This window comes from Pleurodeles waltl, chromosome 7 (assembly GCF_031143425.1).
Source record: "Pleurodeles waltl isolate 20211129_DDA chromosome 7, aPleWal1.hap1.20221129, whole genome shotgun sequence".
NCBI lineage: Eukaryota > Metazoa > Chordata > Amphibia > Caudata > Salamandridae > Pleurodeles > Pleurodeles waltl.
The window spans coordinates 1,470,600,271-1,470,625,026 of record NC_090446.1 but is presented as its reverse complement, the minus strand read 5'-3'; the positions used below and the strand labels follow the sequence as shown (position 1 = coordinate 1,470,625,026).

The window sequence follows — 24,756 nt, the reverse complement described above, 5'->3', positions numbered from 1 at the left end:
AGGTTGTGACTTACATGCTTCAGACTACCCTCTGATATGCCTAACTGCTAAACCACATTACCACAAAAGAGGGCATTTGGGATGTCTTTTGTGCTTTTTTGAATGTTGCCTTGTTTCTGTTTAATTTACTGACATAATCTATGGACATGTTTATTATATACCTTCCATTCATGCTATTCCAATAAAGCTTTTTCAAATTTAAACAAAAAGAGAAAAAAGAAGGCAGGTGGAAGCAACAACAAGGTTGGTGGCTGGTTCAACATGGAACACTCATGTGACAGGTTGAGGGGCAGGAGGAAAGAACTAGAGGGGTTGGCAGATGGTGGGGGCAGCAGCACACAGGAGAAAGAGGAAAGGGTGGAAAGAGGAAAGAGAGAAGGGTAGTGAGTCGGCATAATGAAGGGTCATTCACACAGTGTATTGGGAGGGCAGGAACGAGACAACAGTGGGTGCAAGAGGTGAAAGTAAAAGGAGACAAATGGGTGTTGAGAAGGTAAAACAATAGGTCTATTGTTCTAAAATAGTCTTGCATGCAGTTCAAAGCAGACACGCCATTTGAGGCAGAAGAATACCCCCTAACAAATAAAACCATCAGGTGAGAGGGAAATACACCTCTGTCCTGTGCAAAGATGGGGCTGACAAAGTCTTCAGCCTGTAACCTAAAGAGTCTTGCCGAAAAAGCCAGTGGACCCAAAGACTCTTCTAAGATTATTAGAAACAAAAGGTCTGTTTGACAGTGGTGGTGTTAAAACCCAGACCTAGAAATAAACAACTGCCAGCATCCTCTTGTCGCTCTAAAACATCATCCAAACATTGTTTAAAAAACAGCATCGCTCTGTCATTTTACAGAGCTCTCAAGGTTTGAAAGCTCTTGAGTGAGAAGTGTTTAACAGGAAGTAATGGGGATTAGATTTACTGAAGGCAAGGGGCAGATGCTTTCCACTGTGGTGAATGTCTTTTGCCTTGCACTTATTATGTACCTTAGCTGTTGATAATTTCAGAGTAGTTACTTGTAGACATTCACGTTTGACATTATTATCTATTGAAACAATGTACAGGCGTTTTCGATTCTATTTTCCAGTGAAATTAGCACAGAATAACAGCATCTAGTCAAAAGTTGTTCAGTAAATTTCAAGGAAAAATAATCCAAGCAAGTCAGTGCTGAATCTCATAATAACTTTTATCATTTACAGGATTTAAAATCCTGGGATCTGCAGACCTTTAGGCTCCAGGTTTTTCTTTAAACATGTTTGACAGTCCCAGCACATTTCCCTTTGCAGGAAAACCAAATAATATGGATGTTTAACATCCCAATGTCCAGGTCTTCACAGGAAATGCAACTAACCTATAGTAATGAGGTACAAGCTTTTTAACCTGCACCCCCAGTTGGGGATACCACACTTTGGTAGTACAATGAAATGCTTGTTATGAACTGGGGTACCAAGGCTAGGGGTCCCCCTTTATATTGTAAGTTGGGGACTGACATGTTGGGCAATATACAATTTTTTGGTCTGGCTATAACTCACGAAGGAAACACAGAGAGGGGCCTAGAGTAGGCCTTATTAGCCATCGGTTGCTTTGGAGCAGCTCCTTTCTATGACTCCTGAAGGATGTGTCAATCATGTCTTGAAGCAGTACAGAGGAAATTATACGTCATACTGCCATGGTATCAGCTGAAGGATGTATTATGCTATCTCCTATGGTGTTATTACATTGCACAGTATTAGGTGTATTTTTCATACCAGTCATCATGTACCTGAGAGAGACGCACCTTGATCAAGACAGTGGACATGGTCATGGCTCTCACCTGCCCTTCACAAGTTTCCTGTGGTGAGCTTGGGCAAGAGAGTGAAAGAGGCCAGGCGACAAACTTTATTGACACAAGAAATATCTGGGAGCGATATACATTCCTTGTGAGCATTATGATTTTTTTGTCCACCAAGGAGTCAGAAATACTATGAGCTTCATGGGGTTTTAGTTACAGTTGGATTGAATTGTATGTGAAGGTGATTGGTCACCTCCAAAATCCCCAGTGCTGCTCGGCCTGGCATCGACTGCCACTGCTTTCAACCTGTTAGCCAAGTAGTGAATTCATCTTTTGACTTTAGTGAAGTGCTTTCCTATCAGGACTGAATCCGGACTGGTGTTGAGCCGGTGGTTGTTGGCTAGGTATTTGTTTATCATCTTTTCCATGAAGTTTGTCAGATAGGCCAGTAGTTGTTTAGTGCCTCCCGGACTGCTGAGGGTTTCTTGAGTAGAAGGAGTACTGTCACGTGTTTCCAGGAATCCAGGTAGGTGGCTGTGATGACTGAATCATTCAGAATGGGGGTGAGGGCTGTGCTGATGGAGCCCAGACTTTTGATGAAGGTATGGTGAGGTTAGGAGTCTGAGGGTGCACCAGAGTGTATGAAATGCATGGTTGTTGCAATTTCTTCATTGGCACAGCTGTTGGACATGATCCTAAGACTCTGTATGACAAACAGGGAGACCTGGTACCAGGCTATAATAACCAAATGCTTGTCTAACAGAAATATCCTACACAGTATTTACAAAGAGTTATTAATATAATATATTTAATATAATATCTACATCCTGTATTTGGGAAAGGATATATTAGGCCAATATTTGTCAGACAATATTTTTGCTAGGACTATTCCGACACATAACTGAATACGGCTGAGACACTAAGGCCTTCATTATGACCCTGGCGGTCTATAGACCGCCAGGGCTGTAAGGGGCGCAATGGCGGTGTGGCTGCCGCCATAGCAGTCCGACCGCTTTGGTGGTGGTCAAATCGCCACATAATGACCATGGTGGTTCGACCACGGTCAGACCACCAGCACTGCCAGTTTCCCTGCACTGGAGGGACTGGTGGTGCTGGTGGTCCTATTCCGCAAGGGCAGGGCTGCATGCAGCGCCATCCGGAGGATTATGAGGCCCCTCTCCACCAGCTTTTACACGAAGGCTGCACCACCATGTAAAAGCTGACGGAGACGGGATGCTGTGAAATGGCCCCCATGGACAGCCCCGTAGTGCCTTCCAGACAGTTCAAAGCGTGATTGGTGCTGTTGCACCCTAAGCACCGCAACATTGCCTCTGGCTCCATAATGTGCCGGCGTCAATGTTGTGGGCTGTTTCCCAGTGGGGAACTTGTAATGGGGCCCGCAGGAAGGTGGCTGCACTGGCAGCAACCTGACTGCAGGAGTTTGTCCGGCAGGCTTTTCCGCCCGCCAAACTCAAAATGACCCCCTGAGTGACAGCTTGTGGCATGCAACATATAAATAAATGTAAATAGTAAAATTGTGCAGGCCTACCGAAGATCCCTGCAGACCAAGGCTTATTCCCAATTGATTACCAGTGTGTTCACCCCTTGAAAATATATCTGCAAGATATGGCCAGAAATATAATCCTAGTGGTGAGTTGGCACAGCACAGCCAATCATTTGAGATTGTTAAACACTTGCAGACATCAATATAATTCCTTTTTCCTTTTACCACAGATGCTCCGAAAGGTGTAGATGTTGTGCTATTTGAGGACCCAGAGGAAGGAAAAACAATGGAATTGTCATGTGCGACTAAGAGCAGTAACCCAAGAGAAACTAATTTTACCTGGTATAAAAATGAGAAAATGATACAGAAAGGTAAAACTCTGAAGATTGAGAAAATAACCATGGATGATGCTGGGGTCTACCACTGCATGGCCCACAATGCCATAGGCACCATGTCTTCTACACCTGTCTCTGTCAATGTCAAAGGTAAGTATGGTTTCATATACACCTTTTAATAATGAAAATATTTTAAAACTTTGCAGAAATTAGTGTGGAGTGGTGGGATGGCATATAAGTTTTGCAGGGATGTGTGATTTGTTGGAAAGTAGACTTTTGGTAAGGGCAGGTACGTACCTACACTTAGCAATAGGCCACTAACCCCCACTAGGTCCAGTCAGGTCTCAATAAACCAATCCCCGCGCAACACTTGGTAGCATGGCAACAAGTGACAAGGCTTAACTTAGGAGACAGGTGTGCAGAGCATTTAAAAATCACAAAACAAAAAATAAGTAAAACAGAAAACACAATAAAAATCAAACTCCAATTTATGAAAATAGAGTATATCTTTATATTTAGAATGGCACAAAAATGATTCAAATCGGATAAGGAGAACTGGAGATATACATTTTCAAAACATTTATGTTTACTAGCGCATAGAAACTAAAAGCACCAATCCAGTCGCACTAGACCAGGGCAAAGTCAAAGTTTGAGGCTGCCCTCGATGGAGCCCTACTCGGCTGCAGCAAGCGGGAGGCCACAGTCAAACGTTTACCTTCGGACTTAGGTGGTCATGATGACCCTGGCGGTCTTCTGACTGCCATGGTTAACGTGGCGGTATCACCGCCGACAGCCTGGCGGTAATGGCCACCAAATAATGACCATGGCGGTGAACCTTCCCATAGACAGCCAATGTACCACACTCACCGCCAGCACGGTACGAACACTGAACACAGCGGTAGCCACCTACAGGCAGGTGGATGATAAGGATCCGCCTGTCATATTATGACACAGCACACCGCCAGGACTTCCGGGGCGTTAGCAACAGCATCAAAAGCCTGGCAGAAACACATCATATAAAAGGAGACACTCACCTCTAGGGACACACAGGAATTGGCGCCGCCATGGAAGCCAAACTGCATGTCTTCCCGATGCTGTACCATGCCATGGCCGTCCTGGAGCACCAACTCGACGAAGACAACGACGGTGAGTAGAGCCACCTAGTATACAAGGGAGGGAGAGTGACACACTTATGCACAACACATACCATATACACACACCACACACCCAGAATCAGCTACAGAGTAAAACAACAGTAACAGAACCCCGGAGCAAATAAAGCCAGGACACATACACTGTTCCAAGCACTGGATTCCTGTTGGATGAATATTCAAAATGCAAAAACATACACAACTGCATATATACATACATGTGGGCTTAAAGGCCAGCCCAACATCACAAATGCCCACAGGGCAAAGTCCAAACCCCAACTTGACTCCTGAGAATATCGGGACTCCACTTTTCAGGGGCATCATGTTGGAAATGGGCAGGCACCTCGGGGTGAGGGGCCATATCATTAGGAGGGGGCTCCTTGCCCACTGGTTACTGAGGGAGCTCCTTACCCACTGGTTCTGGAGGGGGCTCCTTGCCCCCTGGTTCTGGAGGGTGCTCCCTGCCCACTGGTTACTGAGGGTGCTCCTTGGCCTCTGGTTCAGGATAGGGATCCTTGTGCTCACATTTGGGTGGGGCCTCCTTGTCCTTGGTTTTGGGTGGGTCCTCCTTGGGCTCACTTTTGGGTGGGGCCCCCTTGTCCTTGGCTTTCGGTGGTGGGGCCTCCTTGTCCTTAGTTTTGGGTGGGTCCTCCTTGGGCTCACTTTTGGGTGGGGCCTCCTTGTCTTTGGTTTTGGGTGGGGCATTCTTGGCTTTGGATCTGGGTGGGGCCACCTTGGCCTTTGATCTGGGTGGGGCCTCCTTTCCTTGATTTTAGATCTGGGTGGGGCCTCCTTGGCCTTGGATCTGGGTGGGGCCTCCTTCCTTGGCTTTGGATGTGGGTGGGGCCTCCTGGGACCTAGGTGTTGGAGGTGGCTCCATGGTCTTAGTAGTCTGTTTGGCAGGGGGCGGAACTTTGGCTCTCCATTTCGGGGGGAAGGAGTGTCCTTGGTGCGGTGGCTGGCGTCACACTCAAGTACTCTTTAGTGGCAGCTGGAGACTTTGGGGAAAGAGCAGTGTCAGACTGGCTGCTTGAGCTACTGGGCTGGGGGGGGTGGGACGTTCCTCTTACAGCCAGGGGTGTGGGAGGAGGAGGAAGGAAGAGGTCAAGGTGGGCAAGGTAAAGCTTCTTAGGGCCAATGGGGTGGGATGTGGGAGGAAGGATGGGAGTGGAGGTAGAGGGAGGGGTTGTAGGAGGAGGAGGTGTGCTGGACTTGGTTGCAGGTGAATGGACAGTGTGCATGTGTGAGGTGGATGGCTGTCGTGGGTCTGAGTGTGAGTGTTTGTGTGTCTGTGGAGGGGGTCAGACAGGGTGGGGGAGGACAAACATGATGTGTGGATGAATGTTGTGGTGGTGTCCGCAAGTGAGGTGGGTGTGTTGCATGAAGTGATGATGGTGGTGACTGCACATGTGGTGTGTGGGTGCATGCCTGCAGGTCTGCTGTTGTGGTGACTGTGAGCAAGGCTGTGCAGGTGGCAGGTTCATAGACTGTTGATGCAGTGCATGCAGGTGTGAGTGAGGATGTGGCTGTGATGAAATAAGGAGGAGGAGGTGGAGGGGGAGACAGAGGAAGCACTGGATGATGTTGCATGTGCATCTGGATGTTGGCTGTGTGAGTGCTTGTGGACTGAAGTGTGCTGCCTGTGTTTGTCTGTGTGAGTCATGTGTGTTGTTTTGGGTGCATGCCTGTCATAATGTGTGCGTGGGATGGGTTGGGGGTGAGGAGACTGGGACTGGGAAGTGGTAGTTGGAGGGGGGACGGGTGAAACAGCGACACTGGCTGCCATCAAGAAAGAGGCCAGAGCCTGAAATGATCTATGTAGCACTGCCAAGCTACAGTGAATGTCTTCCAGGAAGGCATTGCACTGCTGCATCTGGGATGCCAGCCCCTGAGTGAGAGGACACGGTCAGCTCGGTGGGGGGCTACGAGGAGGGCAGTGCTGGTTTGGGGGTGGCAGTAGAACCTGTAGCTGGGTGGTCCCAGAGGGGTCTGCCCCACCAGGGAGCTCCCATCGGAGGAGGAATCAGTGTTAGTGGTATCACCTCCTGTCCTGGCCGTGGTGCTCCCCTCACCCTCTGGCCACTGGTCCCCTCGGCGTCAGTGCACTCTGCCTCCTGGGTCCTGTGGGCTACAGCTCCCTCACTCGCCAGTGCCCTTGCTCCTTCACCAGATGATGGCGGTGAACACCGTCACTGCCGGCGTTAATCATCATTGGTTCCCATACTGAATAGAGGGCTATGTTAGTCAATGAGGAATTGCACGGCGGTGCAGACCGCCTCCACCATGACGCGAACACTAGCGGAGTTAGGTCACTTACACCTGTCCCTGAATTCAGGACAGGTGGGTGCCATTTTTTAATGCTGGTACACATGTACAGATTGATCACTGCGTCATTGTAGTCGAATGTTCTCACCTTTACAATTCCAGTGTCCAACATAAAAGCATGCTCTTTATACAGTGCTGTAGTGTGTTCAGGTTCCTGTAGTCACACCCTTCTTACTTTTGGGACCCTAAGGTATGAACCACAGCAGAGGAATAGGAGGAGGAGGCAATCACCCGGGTACAGACCCACTGTGGACTTGTCTACACTTGAGGACAGGCACATCATACTCACCTATCATCTGGACAGGGCCACAATCACAGAGCTCACAGAGCTATGCGCGCAATTGGAGCCTGATCTGCTATTTACCATCCGTTGCACCACAGTAATACCCCTTCTTCGCAGGTACTCTCAGTGCTCCATTTACTGGCAACTAACTCTTTACATGTAACAGTACTATTGTTATGTCAAACACCGTGAGTGGTTAGATGGGAATTTCTTATGATCAATTATATCTTACCATAAATTTGTCAGGCAGTAAGTCTTCTCCCGGTCCACTTTCTACTTGTCTCTGAAATGTATCTTCATCCTTGTAATAGTGTCACTGAAAAAACAATAGGAGCAAGAGCAAAGCAAAAGCAGACCAAGCAATTTACACAGATAACGTTCACATGTCAGTTACGTTTACTTTTTCACGTTTGAGAAATGCTACTACTTTTGGCTTTTTACAATTAACAAGTGTGAAGTTACTCAAAAGTGTAAACATGCTTGCCTCCAACTCCTGAAACAAGAGGTGAAGCCAAATTTACAAGTGTATGATAATGTTGCCAGAAAAGCGGAGTAGCAAGTTCAGTGTCACACATGGCCAACCATTGATAGTGCAATACTCTCCCATAGAAAATAATGGAGGCAGAGACTTAAAATAGAATTCAATAGGAAATAAAATACAATTAAGTTGGCAGTTGTTGGCCAAATGCTAGCTATTGGCACCTCACCCACCCTTGACACTTGTGAACTCTCAGGGAAGTTGTGGTCGACAAATCTCACCCCTTTCTTTCATTAGCAGTCTCATATACACACATAGACAAAAGGAAGAAAGGCAGGATGGTTTTCAATATATTTATTGAATAGACTGCAATCTATGGTAAAGTATTTGAGCTGCAATTATTTTGAGAAATGAGACATAGCAAGATTAGGATAGTTATGATCAGTGAAAAGGAAAATAAACAGCCCAAGCATATTGGAACAACATGTGTATAAGAATCCTACCTTCTAACAAGAGCATAGCGGTGATAGCCCAATCTGCTCGTACTTGGTCCAAGAGAGGAGTACCCACCTCCATTACCTGAGAATAGGTGTCTGCCCATCTTCTCCTTCGCTGGTTGTAGAGACAAGGCTGAGATTAGCAATGAAATGGCACACAAAGTGGATGGGTATTATGGCCATAATTACCTCTCTAACCTTCTCCATACGATATAATGTTTTTTTATAGGAAAACATGTTTACGTTCTGTGTAACACACCTAACATGAACGTGGGCCCCTAAGTGTCGGACTATCTGCGCATTCTTGCGATGGTAATACTAGACAGATTATCATGTACTGTTCTTGCCAGCCTTGTGCAGAAGTACATGATGAAATGTCATGCACAAAAAATAATAACAAAGCTTTCATAAATTAACAGTTGATTCGAAAAAAATAGAACATTCCCGCTTAAAAGCAGGCTGAACTGAAATGAATAAATGAAATCAGAGCATATATCTGGATAAAAGGGCATAGGCCACAGGCCTAAGCTACGCTAGAAAAATGTGTGCCCAAGCAAGGTGCTAAAATGAACCCACAACAATACATATACATATATCAATATATCTATATAGATGTCTATATATCTATATATTACCTAGTGGCAGGCACCACTAGGTAGTTACAGTATAGTTAGGACCATGTTTCCATAGAAAAAACATTTTTGGACTTGACTATATCTTTGGCACCATTTGACAAATATTCACAAAATCTTCTTTAAAAAAAAGTGTGCTGGTGAATCTTTCTGTGCATGGAAAGATTGGGGTGATCCGTCAAGTGTGGGCAGAGAAAAAGGGGAATAAAAACATGTGTTTTCCATATTAGTTCCCATAGGTCCTTTGAAAATGACTACAGCCTGAACCATTGGACAGAATTGCACCAAATTTGGCAGAAAGCTAGCATTTGGTATGCAGATTACGCTTTCACTTATTTGGTGTAAATCTGTCCAGTAGTTGTGGAGATAATAAAGGTAAAATAAATTCACAAATCTAGGGACGCAGATCCTTTGCAACGATTTTTCGGTGATCGCGGCGTATACTTGCAAATGCTTGCGCCACTAGGAATGCAGTGATTGGCTGGCCGTAACTTGACCAGAAAGTTGCAGCCACCGTTTAGCAAGGTCCCTGGGGCGGTAAAATAAAATGAGAAGTGGCACAAGGGGTCAGGGTGGAGGTATCCTGACCGCAGGGATGTGATATAGGAGTCTTTAAGACTCAAATTATACCCTTAATTTTTTTTTCACGACACACAATATCTGCAAATATGTTGTGAAGCTCAGCATGGCCCCCTGTGTAAAGTCACTACCAATCCGCGAATTACGGGACAATAAAAAACCTTTCAGAGAATGATTCATACTAATTCATTCACTCATTCACATACTTATGCACCCACTCACAGACCCACACAACCACTGACGCACCCACTGAGCCACTGAGTCACCCACTCTTACACCCAGACAGAAAATCTCACAGCTACTCTCACTCCAAGATACACCCTCTCATACCAATTCTCACACCCACAGAGACAGGGCAAGGCCAACTCCCGCTGTGCACAGCCAAAGGGCGTTGCACAGCATGGGGTTGGGTGGGTTCTACATTGGAACAATGCAGGCATTAACCACGCCTGTCTTAACAACGCGTCATGAACCACAAATGCCTTTCTACAACTCATTCCCCACGCAAGTTATTACAACGACTTGCCTTGGGGAAAGCGCTGGACTTTGGAATAGTATAATTTACTATTCCATCTCCAGTCTGCGACACAGTAGGAAACGTATTGGAGTTAAAGTCCAACATCAGTGCAACAAAGCTTTCCCCAAGGCAAGTCGTAAAAACTTGTGTGGTTAAGCAATGCATTTTAAAGATGCATTAGTGGTTCAGGCCGTGTTGTAAATGCACAGTGTGGTTGGAGTCGCGTTGTTAAGGCTGTTTCTTTAGTGCACTAGTTATAGTTACTTGAGAACACTTTAACTATAACAGGTGAAGTTCTATGGTTTTCTACGTTTAAAATGTGTATAATGTCCCTGTAACCTTTTTTTAAGTGAATGTATAAATCTATATTTGTATATGTCAACACATTGAGAAAGTAAACAATTTAGAAAGTATCTTGAGTGCGCGACCCTTGTTTTGATGAAATTAATATATATATTTATATATATATATACAAAACTATAGAAATTCACCTGTTATATTTAAAGTTATCTCAAGTAACTATGGGCGGCCCCCCACATTCGATTCCGAAAGATGTGCCAATGCATCTATATATATATATATATATATATATATATATATATATATATATATATATATATATATATATATATATATATATATATATATATATATTGTAAACAACTATTAGACTATAAAAAAAGTAGAAAAACTTGCCTTAAAATTCATTGTTCAGGCAATCGTTATTCGGGCAAAATCGTTATTTAGACAGTGGCTGTTCAGTACTTTGTTGTAGAGACTTTTTAGTTGTTTAGCATTAGTGGTTTAGGCAAGTAGTTGTTTAGGACCTAGTTGTTCCATCACATATTCCTGATGTCTGAAAGCACATTTCACAGCATGTACATGTTTCAGTTCAGACAATCATGTTTCTGAGGTCCAAACACCATACCCAAAATCTGAGGTTTGCATCAACTGGTCTCAAAATGGTGTGGTTCAAAATGGTGGAGGGTGAATGTGTGCACACACGGGTTTAGTGTTCCTAGTACATTAAATTATTTCTCATACTGCACGATTATGATCTATATAAACTTTCATCCATAAAGAAGGGGAGTAATGTGGTATGCAGTAGGTTGTATTGAGTAATAGGCATGTACAAGTAACATATCACCATTACCTTACTCTATGTCACTTATGGTATTATGTATTTCATTACCTCTCTTTACATTATGTATGGTATTGTTATGTATTAATGTTTCTACATTTTGGAATTCAGTTGTCTGAAAGTTACTGAGCCTGCCAGACGCTTCAAGGGTTGTGGGTCGGTCGTTGAAATAAACTACCTTTTTCTCATCAAACTAGATTTCTGGTGTTTGGTGAAGAAATCACCTGTTTGCTATCCCCCATTACTACTGCTGTATTGAGAATATCTCCAAATTTGCTGCTGGGTTGGGCACCTTTGAATATTGACTTCTTTACTGTGTGCCAGGAGTGGTGTGTTACCCTTTGCCTTCTGCCTGTATTTTGATCCTATATGAATTTTATTGTCCTACAGTGTTGTTATGGTGGGATATTGTGTTCTTTGGTGCCACATTCTCTAGAGGGAGAAATGTTATTATCTTATTATGTTATTGTTCGTTTTTGTGTGAATGTGAACACATAGTTTGTGGTGCTTTGAGTCTTCCTGCTCAGGCTCAGAATGCATGATCTATTTAACTAGCACAAACACAAGGTGGCTGAGGAGAATTTTCTTTTAAATGTATATCACTGTAGTGGGCCGGCTTTTGGGTGGTGCGACCGAACCGGGCGCTGACCTCAGGGGGGCGCTGTGTTTAGCAATAACGCCAGAAACCTGAGATTTAAAAACACCTGCTGAAAAGTTTCTTGTACGTTTAGCCTTCAAGAAACAATTGAAATGTCAAGATACCTCTTGTGATTAATGTTCCTGCTAGAGTGATGGGACTTTTGCCTAGTGGCAGCATTGACTAAACATAAAGTAGCATGGAGGGTTAATATGCCTGCTGCAAAAAAGAGAACTATGAGGCATATTTAAGAAAAGTGGTGATGCACACAGTGCAGCACCACTTTTCTTGCACCCCTTAGCACCCCCCTAACGCCACCATGTGTTTGTCATATTTAAAATATGGCGCACCATGATGGTAGTTAGGGGACTAGCATCAGAACTGTTTACGCTAGTCCAGCGTATTGCGGGATTAGCGTCAAACATTTTTACGCCAATCTTGAAAAGCACCCAGAGGCCCATTGTAACCAATGGAAACCTTTTAATGCCTCCTCTGAGCAGGCATTGAAAGTGCCAGAAAAAAATGACGCATCATTTTTTGGGCCTCCCTAGCGGGGGGATTCCCCTTTTGCATACATTGGGCCTGGCACAGGCATAATGTAGCACAAAGAGTTACAAAGTTGCACATTGCATGCATTGCGCCTCTTTGTAAATATGGCTCAAACCTTTTGGCCTTCTAACGCCACATTAGTATAAAAAAACAACACTAATGTGGCGTTAGAATGGCACTAGGGATTCTTAAATATGCCCCTATGGCAGTGCTTAATTTAATGTGTGTTTGTTGTTTCCGGTGCAGATCACTGGCACTTATTTTTGAGGGCCGACGCTTATTTTTCTGCCTCAAGCATTAACTGCGAGAAAAAGACACATATGGGAAGGGCAGAGGAAAAGAAAAATGAAAAAGCGTAACAATGGAAAAAAGCAGAAATCCGCAACAGTGAGCTGAAGGGGCAGGGAGTGCCTGTAAATGGATTGAAGAGGCCCGAGATGGCTTAAGGATTACGCTGCCTCTGTATTCCGTGTTTACACATTTAATTGCAGCAGCCGTGTGCGTAAGAGGAGGGCTTTAGGCACCGGCACATTTTTATTTACAAATTAAGCACTGCCCTTTGGGGCATATTTGAAAGAGTGGCACTGCATACAGTGCTGCGCCACTTTTCTTACGCCCCTTAGCACCCCTCCTAACGTCACCGTGTGTGCATCATATTTAAAATATGGCGCACCATGGCGGTAGTTAGGGGACTAGCGTCAGAATTTATTACGCTAGTCCGGCACTTTGCAGGATTAGCATCAAAACTGTTGACGCTAATCCTGCAAAGCTCCCAGAGGCCTATTGTAACCAACAGACATCTCCTTTTGGCACCTGCTCTGAGCCAATTTTTGGCCCCCACTAATGGCGCAGGCATAATGTAGAGCAAAGGGATACAAAGTGGCGCAATGCATGCGTTGCATCACTTTGTAAATATGGCACCGCGTTTTTGGCCTTTTAATGCCATATTAGTGTAAAAAAATGATGCTAAAGTGGCATTAGAATGGCGCTAGGGGCTCTTAAATATGCCCCTGTATTTTATGTGGCTAGCAGAGTGGATTAGTAAAGCCAGCCTTTACACGTGCTTTAAAACACATGAATGTATGTGAAAGGGGAGCGATGGAGAGATGAGGGGCACATTTGCCAGGTGTGTGGGCTCTGGGGTAGATTCTATTTCTTACCCTTGGTGCTTGCTAATACTCCCAGCACCCCTCTACACACTACACTTGCCTAGGTGGGAAATCGACTTTCACATTCTGCTTTCTTATTATATGGTTTGTGTTTCCCCTGGCCCATTTCTAACTATTGTGATTTTCACTATTTGCACTGTTTTCTAACTGTATTTACAGCTGTTAATGGTAAACATCCTAAGAAGATAATTGTGCATATATTATGCAATGGGCACATCAAAAGGATACGTTTATCTACTGAGGAGTGGGATGGGTCACCTGGGACCCCTCTAATAAACAGGCCATACAAATAAAATGGTGCTCCTTCTGTCAGTAACCCAAAGCCTCTGTTCTACATTGGAATTCATTGCATGCATGTGCCATGGCATGCATGTGTTTTCTCCCGCCTGCATACTGAGAGGACAAAAGAGTCTAGAACATATACTCTACCAAAATATTATCCCTAGCCTGAATATTTGGGAGCACTTCAAAGGTTTTTCCCTCAGTTATACCACCACTCCCATAGACAGGCAGTCAAGTATCATCAGTTAGAGCACTATAACTGTAATCCAAAAAGGCATAATAGAGGAAGACGTTGAAAGCAGTAGGGATCATTTGTACGGGTTAGATCTCCATGCTTAAGTGTCCTGCCTACTCACATGTCCATTTATAGTGATAGATGCTGTGTGCTTTGTGTGGAAAATGCATTCTGAGAGTGTGCACTGGGCATCACCTCTAATATTCTCCTAAGACTTGTTTGTCTCTCAGGGAGCCATATTCACATTTACTTCAGCTGGCAGACTAAGCATGTTATGTATAACAGGCCCCTACATGTAATTCATATTTCATCACCTTGATCCTAAGAATTGATTTTTTGATTGATTGATTTGATCACCTGCACCAGTGAGTGATATAGCATGGTTGCCATGGGCCTTAGTGTGAGAAACGTTACTGGACCCCCTCACTAGGGTAACATTTCAGTCTGTCAGCTGCCTCTGATGCTCCTCAACCTCCTTCGACAGAGTCTGCATCTACTGTGTCCAACTCTCATACACACACTATTGTATTTGCACTCTCTGCACAGTATTTTTGCAAGTCAGAGCCATAGTCCCAAAAAGCATTAATAAAGCCAATTGGCTAGGCCCTTGTAAAGTTCTCACATACAAATACACAACATGCAGAGACCCCCCAGTTCAAACCTGTTGAGGTAAACTACACAGAAGCCTGAATGTCAACTAATCTTCTATCAACCGCACTGCAGATTTCAAGTCTGATCTTTGGCATAAAAATTTTGTTTTCTATATAGTATAATCATATGCTACAATACATAAAGAAAAATAAGAAAATGGCAACTAAATGTGGAAAGCATGTCCTTCAATAGAAAATGAAAAAGTAAAGTATCACACTGCGTTGCCATCTTGGAACCATAAAGTGTTTATGCAGAGTATGTAGAATACCCTTTCAGGATAGTGGCATAGGGCCTGATTTAGATATTGGTGGATGAGTTACTCCGCAACAATGGTGAGGGATGTCCCATTCTCCAAAATCTAAATCCCATAGGACATAATGGGATTTTGATTTCAATGTACAGGATAACCGTCACTGTTGTGATGGAGTGACCGGTTCACCAATATCTAAATCAGGCCCATAGTTCTGAAGCTTGCAGCAATGACGCTTGATACTCTGCATAAAAAAGTTGTGGTCTAGTAGGAATGGCAGCATAGCTTCTGGTATCATCATTACTTAATTAGCACTAGTCTGCTTTTGCATGAACCACTGGGACATGAGCTTAAAGGAAATACATGCAGAGGATGGACTCCTCTGGATGCAGAGTAGCACACAGTAAGTAGGCAAAATACTGTTATTTAGGCTGCCTGACATCCTAAAGACCAGCAGTTGACTGCTAGGCAGAGCCAAACATTGGCACCAAAGCCAATGGCTGAAGAGGGCTGATCCACTGCACAATTGTATGTATGCTGTTTTAAAGAGCTCAACTAACATGCAAAAGACAGTGGGCCCGATTCACAAAGGTAAACTTAGACCAAAAATCTAAGTTTAGACCAGAAGTCTAAGTTTAGACCTAAAGTCTAACTTTACGATGAGTAAAGTTAGACTTTTGGTCTAAGTTTAGACTTTTGGTCTAAGTTTTCAAATGCGGTGCAACAAAAGTATAAATATGGGCCTAATTTTGTAACAATGATCACATCAGACAGGGTTACCTTAGTGGCCACCCTATGCAAGAGTCAGTACCAGCAGTGATCTCCTCCATGCATCAAGATGATTGTCAGCAGTTGTGTAAAAAAGGCGTTGTCAGTTTGGAACTCCTTTACATGGGTAAAACATAACACCCAAAGCTGCAATGCTAGAGCATTAAGGTAAACTGTTAGTAATAAGTCTCCTGATAGCCACATGATTTATCACTCAAATGTCAGCTTTAAATATGTTTTGGAAACCCAGACAATTTTTTCCAAATATCAGCTGACACATTTCCGTCTCAGCTACACACTTTTAATTGTGGTTTCTTTATATTCAGTCAAGCAAGAAGCTTCAAATTTAGTCGGTGGGGCTGCAGACAGGAGAACTACTTACAGGTACTTGGAGAGCTACCAGTAGCTCACAAGTTACTTGTTAGAGATGCCTAGGTTAGAGTTTTGCATAGCATCAGAATCCACAAGAAGTCACAAGAAAGCTAAGTACAAAATTGTATTTTGTAAGTTTGCACCACTTTTGCATCAAAAAGTAACGCAAATGCGGCGCAAAAGAAGTATAAATATGGGCCTTAGTGTTAGAAATGGGGTGTCTAGTGGGTAGTCAGTTTATACCCTGTCCAATTTGGGACCCTCACTCAGAGTAAGGAAGATACCCAGCTCAGATAACCCCTGCTCATGCCCTTGGTAGCTCGCCACAAGCAGTCAGGCTTATCTCAGAAGCAATGTGTAAAGTATTTGTACAAACACACACAGTAACAGTGAAAACACCACAAAAGGACTCCACACCAGTTCAGAAAAATAGCCAATATTTATCTAAATCAAACAAGACCAAAACAACAAAAATCCAACATACACAAGCAAAGATATGAATAATTAAAGTAAAAGAGTCTTAAGCTATAGAAATCAATGGATGCGTTGTTTTAGCACAAAGTACCTTGTATGCATCACAAATAAAGCTGCACGGGTGAGCGTGCATTGGAAAAGCAAGCAATGCATTGATTCCTTACTTGCAAGTGAGGCCGTGCGTTGACTCTTTCTCTGCTGGGTAAGCCATGCATAAATTCTTTCCTAGCAGGGAAGGAATTTGTCGATTTCCAGACAAGCAGTCTCAGGTCTGTGCGGTGATATTGAATATTTTGGCACCCAGGGTCAATGCATGGAAAATTCCGACTCGCTGTGCGAAGGATCCACTTTGAGAACAAGTTCTGCGTCAATTCTCCAGCTGTGAGGCAGGTGTTGCACTGAATTTTCAGCTGCGTGGAGGCGCTGGGTCAGTTTTCCTGATGTGCACATAGCGGTGTGTGGATTTTCCCCCTCAGGTTATTAGCTTCCACTTCTAAGGGCCCAGGGACTGGATTTGGCACAACTTAGCAAGTCAGGACTCTCAGCAGAATAGCCCAGGCACTGGCAGATGAAGTCTTTGATGGCCCTGAGACTTCAGAACAAGGGGCAAGCTCAGTCCAAGCCTTTGGAGAAAGTTCACAAGCAGGATTTCAGAAACTCAAGTCCAGTCCCTTCCATCTTAAAGCAGCAGCTGGCCAGCACAGCAAAGCAACAGGCAGAGTGGCAGCAGGTCCTCCTCAAGCATCAAGCTCTTCCTCTTGGCCCGAGTTCCTCTTGATCCAGAAGTAATCTAAAGTTGTGGGGTCAGCATCCCAATACTTATATTCATTTCTGCCTTTGAAGTAGACAAACGTCAAAGGGAAATCGTTGTAGTGCACAAGACCCTGCCTCCTGCTTGTCCTGCCCCAGACACACACTAGGGGGTTGGAGACTGTATTGTCTGAGGGCAGGCACAGCCCTTTTAAGTGCAGGTGTCAGCTCCTCCCTCCCACTCTTGCCCAGGAAGACTCATCAGGATATGCAGGACACACCTCAGCTCCTTTTGTCTCACTGTCTAGAGTGAATTCACAAACAGTCCAACTGTCAGTCTGACCCAGACGGGTATTCAGTATCCAGGCAGAGGCACAGGATGGTTAAGCAAGAAAATGCCCACTTTCTAAAAGTGGCATTTGTAAACTTACAATCTAATCACCAACTTTACCAAAAGGTGTATTTTTAAATTGTGAGCTCAGAGACCCCAAACTCTGCATCTCCATTTGTTCCCAATGGGGAACTGCACTTTAAAGATATTTCAAGGCACTCCCCATGTTATCCTATGGAATAGATAGGCCTTGCAATAGTGAAAAATTACTTTTTCACTACCAGGGCATGTAAAACACATCAGTACATGTCCTACCTTTTAAATATTCTGAATCCTGCCTTTAGTACTACCTGGGGGTGACTTACATGTAGTAAAAGGGAAGGTTTGGTCCTGGCAAGTGGGTCCACTTGCCAGGCCAAATTGGCAGTGCAAAACGTCATGCACAGACACTACAGAGGCAGGTCTGAGACATGTTTACTGGGCTACTCATGTGAGTGGCACAATCAGTGCTGCAGGCCCACTGACAGCATTTGATTTACAGGCCCGAAGCACACATAGTGCACTATACTAGGGACTTACTAGTAAATAAAATATTACAATCATGGATAAACTGATTGCCAATACAATTTAGACAAAGAGAGTATGTACCTTAGCCGTAGTTAGCAATGGTACAGTGTCTGGAGTCGAACAGCCAAAACAAACAGGTCAGAAAAAGTAGGAAGGAGGCAAAAAGTTTGGGGATGACCCTGCTAAAAGGGGCAGGTTCAACAATTAGTAATAATAGCTCACAATGATTTTCATTGAACACAGGTAGCTCTTACTACAGAAAAGGTTGGAGACTCATGCTCTAACCTCATGCTCCAATAATGAAAGACAAACCATTAAGGTTTGATGTGAAATAGGAGCGAGAAAGGCAGACCAATCTAGTGGCTGAATTACACAGGGTGTAGCACACAACCTGGGATCAATCCTGGCTTGGCCCTTGATCAATTGTGTGATTCTGGGTCATTATTTCATTCTAACCTCCCTCCTATTTTTTTCATTATGTCTTATGATAAAACTTTGAAATATATGAGGATGGTTTTTGTACAAAAATCTATCTTTTGTATGACTTAATGGACTCTAATATTGCTGTGTAAAATAAGAATATAGCACACATAAAGGTTGCATATGGTAACTAACTTACTTATTACTTCACTAATAGTACTGTCATGGTAGCCACTGTTGTTGACAGACAGCATATTTTCCATTGAAATGACCACAAAATGTGCATAGACATACAGTTTTACTGATAAAACAATATTGTGCAATATCGTGCTCAAAAGCAAATGGGCAAAAATGTGATTTTCACCTATATTTTCCATTTGGGCATCACCATTTGTGCATCACAAACTAAATTGTCTTGATTTATTTTCATCCTATTGAAATCTTTGTTCTCATTACATTTCAGAATTGGAAAAAAACACGTATTTTTTTGCATTCCGTGATGTTTATTTATTTTGCAATATTTGTATTGTTCATTTATAGGTATTTAAATATTGTTGTGTTAAAAGAAAACTACACCCTACAGCCTTTTTCTTTCACACCAGCATGATTGTCGCCCAGTTCATTTTACAAAATCCTCAAACTTTGGTGTAAGTGTATGATAACACTTGTCTCCATGTTGAAATAACACTTAGCATTTTGTCAGTAGGCTAGATGGTCATTTGACCTCAGACTTTGAACGGCCAGCAAATGTGACAGGATAAAAATAAAATGCAATGCTCATTCCCCGTCAGATCTCCAGGATGATTGTTTAATAGCTGTTGGACTTTTTCCCTTTTGCAGGGTCATCTCCAATCTTTTTGCCTCCTTCCGCCTATTTCTTCTGACTTCTTCTTGTTGGCTTTAGGACTCTGAGCACTTTACCACTGCTAACCAGGGCCAAAGTGCATATGCTCTCTGTGTAAATTGTATTGTTGATTGACTTATCCATGATTGGCACTAGTTGTGCCCAGGGCCTGTAAATCAAATGCTACTAGTGGGCCTGCAGCACTGGTTGTGCCACCTACATTGGTAGCCCTATAAACATGCCCAGACCTGCCACTGCAGTGTCTGTGTGTGCAGTTTAAACTGCCAATTCGACTTGTCAAGTGTACCCACTTGCCAGGCCTAAACTTCCCTTTTATACATGTAAGACCCCCTAAGGTAGGGCCAAGGTAGCCCGATGGGCAGGGTACGGTGTATGTTAAAGGTGGGACATGTACTTATGTGTTGTACATGTCCTGACAGTGAAATATGGCCAGATTCGGTTTTCACTGTTGCAAGGCCCATCTCTCTCATAGGTTAACATGGGGGCTGCCTTTAAATATGATTAAAGTGTAGGTTCCCTTTGGGAGCAGATAGAAGTGGAGTTTGGGATCTCTGAGTTCACAATTTAAAAACATCTCTTTTAGTAACGGCTGTTTTTAGATTGTGTGTTTGAAAATGGCACTTTTAGAAAGTAGGCATTTTCTTGCTTAAAACATTCTGTGACTCTGTGCGTTTTGTGGATTCCCTGTCTGGGTCAGTTTGACAGTTGGGCAGCTCGCACCTATCCCTAGACAGTGATACAAAGGCAAAGGGAGCAGGGGTGTAGCCCGCATATTCTGATGAGCCATCTGTGCTAGAGGGGAAGGGAGGAGTGGGCATTCACACCTAGCTCACTGTGCCTGCTCTCTCACAATGCAGTCTCCAACCTCCTGGTGTGTGGCTGGGGTCTGGCCTGGACAAGAAAAGATCTCACAGACACTTGAGACTTTACTTTGAAGTAGGCCTACTTCAAAGGCAGAAAGGGGTATAAGAAGAGCACCCCAAACCCCAGAAATCATATTACTTCAAGAATTCAAGAGGAACCTCTGCCTGGAGAAGAGCTGAAGAGCTGAGAAGATGTGCTGCCCTGCATGTGACTGTGCTTTGTGGAGCTATCCTGCAGTTGCTGCTTCTGCCGGTGAAAGGGGACAGAGACTGGACTTTGTTGCATTCCTGCTTGAGAAGTGACTCTAAGGGCTTGGAGTATAGCTTGCCTCCTTTTTGAAGACTCAGGGACAGCACAGGCTTCACCAACCAGACCTGAGTCTACTTGCTGTGGACTCTAGCTTGCCAGAGGGTGCCATTCCCGTTCCTGTACCCCTGGAAGTGAATTCCTGGTGGAAAAACAGTCTACCGACGCCGGACGACGCCATGCGACTTCGCAAAGGACGCCGCTACCCCGGAACCATGACGCTGCCTGCCCCGAGGCCGCGAACCTTGTAAAAGTCCAACAACCCTGTAGGCCTGGGGTTGCTGCAGTCCCTGATCCTGCCCTACTTTGCGGACACCGGAGAGTCGTAAGTTTAACATCCGTGATGATCTGAGGGCATCGCAGCACCTTCTACCCTGTGACGTCAACACAACCCCGTGAGGTCGTCCCAAAGCATCGTAACCCCACCGGACTTCGCATCTGCTGGAACAAAGGGACGACTCTGCATCCAATGCCGCCTCACCTCCACCGCCCTGTGGACAGAGGACCAGACGCCACTGCACGATGACGCAGTCTTCCATCCCCGTGGCACCAGAACCAACGCCGCATCGGATCCAGCTAAGCCGCTCTTCCCGACTCCATGCACCGGCCTGTTTTCTACTTGTTCTGAAGGTACTGTACCTGGGGCCGACTGACTCTGTGAATGGTACCATTAGCGTTCCATTGTAAAAAACTACTCCATTACGACGCCGTAGTTTACCAACTTGCAGTTTTTTCACCTCAAATCACTGTTTTATTGCTTTTAAGTGCTAAATTCGTATTTTGAAATGTATATGGTGGATTTTTGTTGTATTTGGTCTTGTTTATTTAGATAAAGTATTTAATATTTTTTTAAACCTGTGTGGTGTCATTTTGTAGTGGGTCACTGTTTTACTGTGTGTGTTGGTACAAATCCTTAACACATTGTCTCTAAAGTTAAGCCTGCCTGCTCGTGCCAAGCTACCAAGGGGGTGAGAGGGGGTTAACTGAGTGTGATTCTCTTTTATCCTGACTAGAGTGAGGGTCCTTGCTTGGACAGGGGGTAACCTGACTGCCATCCCCATTTCTAACTATAGCCCTCCCAGAACTCAAGTTGCTACTGTGTAATTGAGCCTCCCTCACACCTTTGGGCCCTGGTGCCTTTCACTGGCAACACCACTGATAGCTACTTTCCTGACCTGCACCCAACATATTAGCTATACAGCATATTCCCCTACATGTTGCATGATATTTCAGAACTCCTGGGTATGTTTACTGACACCCATTGAAGCCAGGCTGAATCTCCTGGTAACTTGTAGGGTTCACCAAGGATACATTCTTGCTTCCACTCTCTTTAATCTTTAGAAGCATCTCTAGGTCCTCTGCTGACCACTCGGGCCACCACCATTCAACACTCTCAATGTTTAGACTTTAATTATCTTAGATTCTTCCTTGGTTAATTAATAGTTTGCATTGTCCTAAAAAAACGTAACCATTAACACAAAGCAGTACCTGATGATATAATCCCGTACACATGCGTGCTTCCCATGGCAACGAAAAAACATTTGTCCCGGATGCTGGTTATAAGGGACAACTGTCCAAGCAAACCCACATTCCGACATTTATTAATACAGTGCACAAGTCAAATTCGATTTTATTAACCCAAAACTGGTAATAAGAAAAACACTGTTTATTGCCTCACACATTGAACATACTAGCCATTTAATAAGCATGGCATTGCTTCTAGTAATGTTCTTGTTATTAGTACTATTATTTTGAATCATAATAAGAATAATTATAGCTCACTACTTCCACCTTGATTGAATAGATGAATAAATACACATTCAAAACACTGCATTTAATGTAAAGGTATTCATTGTGCCATGAGAAATATGACCTTATAGAGCACCAGATATGTTTGTCCTACGCCACGTCTGCTACTTACTGAGTAGAGTTAATGTATCACTAAAACCAAAATCACACAATTCACTTAAGGGCAGCAGAGGAGAAGACATTTATCGTGCAATGACATTAATTATCATTCATATCCGTTACTCATAGTTGATTTCAATTTGAATAATGCTCCACATTTTGCATTTCCACTCACTGGTCAGTGAGTGGAAGATAAGCAGTGACTATGCAAGGATTACAACAGCTCCCTGGCAAAGAAAGAGTTTGCCATATGAGTGCCCCCTAAAATTTCAACAAGGATATTTGTATTCCTTTTGTTGTAAACTGGAGCCCTGTTCTGTCATATTGCATTCTCACACAATTTTGCTCCCTTTAGTGGCCTCAAGGTAAGATATTACCTTTACTCGCATTATGAGACTTAGCATCAAGAATGGCAAGAAAATAATGTTCAAGAACAATAACTCAACTTTCTTCCAAATCAAAATCAAAACGTGTACTTTTGAAGCATTTCTGAAGCTTGAGTAGTGTTCTATAGATCTATTGCTAAAAATTTATGGCTCATTTGCGGAGATGAGAACTGACCGAGGTAGTCCTCCTTCTCTCTGTGATTGTCTCTTTCCTTCTTATATTGTCTGAAGTTACATAGCATGTCATAGCAGTAAACAGTCAGGATTCAAAACCTGTGTACATATCAAAGCTGAACAACACACTTGGAATTAACTGCTTAGTTGCTCCTTGTCTGGTGCAGGAAGTGTGAGTTCAAACTACAGAAATGGAAAAACCATTCTTGTTTATCAAAGTCCATTCTCCACACAACGATGAATAAATAAATTGAAGTATAGAAGATTTAGTTAGGGTCTATGTATTTTGCTTTCTTTTGTGTCTAAAAACATGTTGAAAAAGGTGCAAATTGCATAGTTGTAAGGTGTCCTTAGACAGCAGGCTTGCTACTTCCTGCTCTACTGAGAGTGAACCATGTGTGAAAAGTGTAGTGAGCGAGGACAACTGTACTCTAATAGAGGGGAAAACAATTTTACATTAACGTTTTGAGCTGAATGTAGAACTCATGGATTTTCTGTAATTCTCTGCTAGAAATAAGGAAATTCCTCAGTTACTGTTGATTCTGAATTGAAACACCAACATTTACGGGTGCTCTACACTGACCCCTGATGAATTGTTGGTATTGTTGTTCATTGCTGATATTAGGCTGCAATATCTCTTCTATTAGAATACAGATACAAGTTTTTCATACATAATAAGCTTGGTTTTCCAAAGACTCCTTTGAAGGAGGGCTGAGTCTTAATAACACAAGTAACAAGCATTTGCAATGCATTGGGTCTTGCGTTTGCTCGAGTTAGAGCTATCAGCGTTGTAAACTCCTAACCGGACTTTTCTTGCCACATAAAATGAAAATGAAAGGTAATACAATTTCACATAAGGGAGCCAATTTAAAGGGCCATGCCATGAGCATGAAGGTGTGTAGGAAAGTCCTTTTTTTTTGCCTGATCACCCCCACTCTTTCTGGATAGGTACTGGTGGTTACTGACTCTTGGCTGTGCCCTGGGTACTGCTTACCAGTCCCAGGGCCAGTGCTCTGTGTAAAATGGATATGCAAATTAGGCTAATTATAATTGGCTAAGTTAACCTACCTATAAGTCCCTAGTATATGGTAGGGCATGTAGGTTTAGGGACCACAGCATAGGTGGTGCACACCTAGGTGCATTGCTGAGGTGCCCAGTGTCATTTTAAAAGCAAGACTGCCTTGCTGGCTGCTTTTAAATTAAAGTTATATGCAAATTCGACTTTGGAATTAAAGGTACTTCCAAAGTCTTAAACTACCTTATTTTTACATGTAAGTCACCCCTAAGGTGTGCCCTATGTGCCCCTAGGGCTGGGTGCCATGTAACTATAAGCAGGGACTTTATAAAAATAGATTTATAAGCCCTGGTGAGGTAAAAACAGCCAAATTCGTTTTTCCCTCATTGAAGTAAATGGCCTTCATAGGCTAGAATGGGCAGACTTTATTTTAAATTTTAAAGTCTCCTTAAATGTTACATACCAAGAATTTGGTATCAAATTGATTGTTATAATAAATCCCACAACTTCCAGTTGTTGGATTTAATATAACTAGTTCAGGTAAAAAGTTTAGACTTTACCTAAAAAGTTGCCAAT

General features: G+C 43.4%; 1 protein-coding gene across 3 annotated transcripts in view; it reads left to right on the top strand.

The window, feature by feature from the left end:
- The window catches only part of MAG (myelin associated glycoprotein), a 331,431-nt gene that overhangs the window by 117,835 nt on the left and 188,840 nt on the right, over positions 1–24,756 (top strand). For all 3 annotated transcript variants that reach the window (XM_069201179.1, XM_069201178.1, XM_069201177.1), the window contains one exon: positions 3,500–3,754. In XM_069201179.1, the coding sequence (XP_069057280.1) occupies positions 3,500–3,754 (255 nt within the window). The remainder of the gene's footprint in view (positions 1–3,499; positions 3,755–24,756) is intronic.